This window comes from Trifolium pratense, linkage group LG1, assembly GCF_020283565.1.
Source record: "Trifolium pratense cultivar HEN17-A07 linkage group LG1, ARS_RC_1.1, whole genome shotgun sequence".
Classification (NCBI taxonomy): Eukaryota; Viridiplantae; Streptophyta; class Magnoliopsida; order Fabales; family Fabaceae; genus Trifolium; species Trifolium pratense.
The window spans coordinates 49,576,208-49,578,739 of record NC_060059.1 but is presented as its reverse complement, the minus strand read 5'-3'; the positions used below and the strand labels follow the sequence as shown (position 1 = coordinate 49,578,739).

The window sequence follows — 2,532 nt, the reverse complement described above, 5'->3', positions numbered from 1 at the left end:
GAAGTGAGACAAGTGTAAGTTCGGGCATTGAGCTTCCGATCCTGAATAAGGGTTCTCTTTTAGGGCGGAGAGGACCGTGTTCTTGATGTCGAATGAGACAGGATTCGCCGGCTGAAAGCCTTGATTTGCCAACGCGTCATTGTCTCTCCTCCCATAATCACCAAGGGTACGCCTTGGCGGTTGAGGAACCGGTGGAACCTGCTCTTCTTCCATCGTTGCTGAAGTCTGTCCTTGACAGTCCGGTGTATCGCTTAGCAAAGCTGTTCCCCTTGAAGCTTGAGCTTCCCTTGTTGCCTTCCGAATTGCGCGAGCTGTCTTTTCAATTTCGGGATCGAATTGTAGCTCCGTGGGACCTGTTCTCCGCATGCACAAGGAAACACACAAGTAGAACGCTCCGGTAGAAAAAATATCAAACAGAAAATTAAAGAAAACACAGAAAATATGAACACTATTGCCTTGTCGAATCAATCACAATCCCCGGCAACGGCGCCAAAAACTTGATGGATAATTTTCGCAAGTGAACGAATTACCACGTAGTAATAAAAATATCGATCCACAGGGATTGTGTGATTAAACTAGTCGAATAGTGCTCATAGACATTATGCAAGAAATACACATAAATTGGGGGTAAGTTGAGTGATGAATTGTTAGAAAACGTGCTTTGATATAATGGAAAAGCGAGGTAGAATCATCGGAATCGCCTAGTCTATAGCTAAACCACATACAATCTACTATATCATAGGAATCTACTCAAGTGTTGACAACTAGATCGACAAATTAGTGAATCGCAATCTCTTGTCAAAATCCACTCTATTCGTTGTCGATACTCCCCCGATCTCTCGGGCGGAAGCTACCTACAACGAATGATATTAACGCGCGTCAATCGTTCGCTACACTCTATGCCTCAATCTCTCGACCGGAGACACTCAAGCGCTTAATGCAATTCAGTTCAGAAATTAAATCAATACTCTCGCACGTGACTTAACTCGAAATCATTACAACACTAATGAAGGATTATAAAGCATTATGCATCGAATTGCATTAAATCAACACTATGAAAAGAGTAGATTCTTACACATATAGCAGATTACAACTGATCTATCTACATCCTAGACTATCCTAGATCCTACCTCCAAAGAAGCTTAGCTCCTCATCTCCCTTTGTTCGCGTCCGAGCTTCAATGTCATGGCTTGTGAATCCATGCTATCGATGTGCTTGAAGCTATCCTCTGGAGTCTTGAATCCCAATCTTGAAGTTCCAAACCCAGAATGTAGATCAAATTTGCAGAATTTTCCAACCCCAAAACAGAATTATGCAGAAACCATATATACTAAACGCAACCACGCCGCGCGCCAGATCTACCACGCCGCGCGTGGTTGCAGATCCATCAACTACGCCGCGCGTGATAACGGTATCACGCGGCGCGTGATCAAGTCAGAGAGCAATCTTCTTCTTCAACAAGGCTTCACGCCGCGCGTGGTCAGGTATCACGCTGCGCGTGATCAGAGTGAAAATCTTGGCTCCCTGTGAGCTCCACCACGCGGCGCGTGATGGGCTACGCCCCCAGCGTAGTGAAAAACATCCATTTCCTGCAATTTTTCCTGTTTTCTTGCAAAACAAGTAATCAAGCTTATGGTTAGATTTCTCTTATATTTATTGCTAAAAACCTACTAAAATGCATCCAATGTTGCTAAAATAGGCCTGGATTAGAGAGTGTGACGATTCGTCATCAATAGCATAGTGCACTATTTGAGATTCTAACAAGGAGTTTTACCATCTGTATAATCACAATTAATACAGCATGAACAAGTGTGGCTTTTACCAGCATCTTGACAATTACAATTGTGAGTGGTGGCGCTTGCTCCATATTTAGCATTGAATACTGTAAAGCATGTAGGAGAATTTTGACAATTTCCACTCAATGTCATACTTTGGCGACAAAATTTGAAATCATCTTTTTGCACCACATCTACAACATTGTATACATCAAAACAAAATCATAAAAGTTAGATCATTAAGAATGTTAATATGATTGCATATAATTTGCTAAAGGTGCAAACAAATTTTTACATAAGAATCAAACTCTTTGAGAATAACTTACACACTTTAAGAAAGTTATCTATGAATAATAAGAACATAAAAAATTCTAATATTAAAATTAATAATGGAAAGTGATATGTTTACCTGAGCCGTAGTTGAGGTTGAAGAGAGCAAATAAAATTCCAACGGCTAAGAGAATGCTTCCTACTTTCATCATGATGATATTCTCAAATGAAACCCTAAAGATGTTGAGACAATGTGCAGAATGATGAATTACTCTCTCTCACACATACACACAAAAATATATAGACATCGCTAACCACTCATATAGTAACTCTATATTATTTGCCAAATATAAATGTTCAGTGTATATTAGTCAATTAGTTCGGTCCCCGTTTAAAAATATTTAGTAAATTTTTTATTATTATATTCTTTTGATAACATTAAATAGTAAGAAATTAAATTTTAAATATTTTAGGCCTTGATTGTAGT

General features: G+C 39.4%; 1 protein-coding gene across 1 annotated transcript; it reads right to left on the bottom strand.

The window, feature by feature from the left end:
* Window positions 1-1,748: 1,748 nt before the first annotated feature.
* Window positions 1,749-2,278, bottom strand: LOC123904674 (putative defensin-like protein 234). The gene is made up of 2 exons (XM_045954312.1): window positions 2,185-2,278; window positions 1,749-1,969 (listed from the first exon to the last, which is right to left on the bottom strand). Exons 1-2 carry the CDS (start codon window positions 2,255-2,257, stop codon window positions 1,758-1,760), a joined length of 285 nt encoding a protein of 94 aa, XP_045810268.1. The 5' UTR covers window positions 2,258-2,278; the 3' UTR covers window positions 1,749-1,757.
* Between the last annotated feature and the right edge of the window lie 254 nt (window positions 2,279-2,532).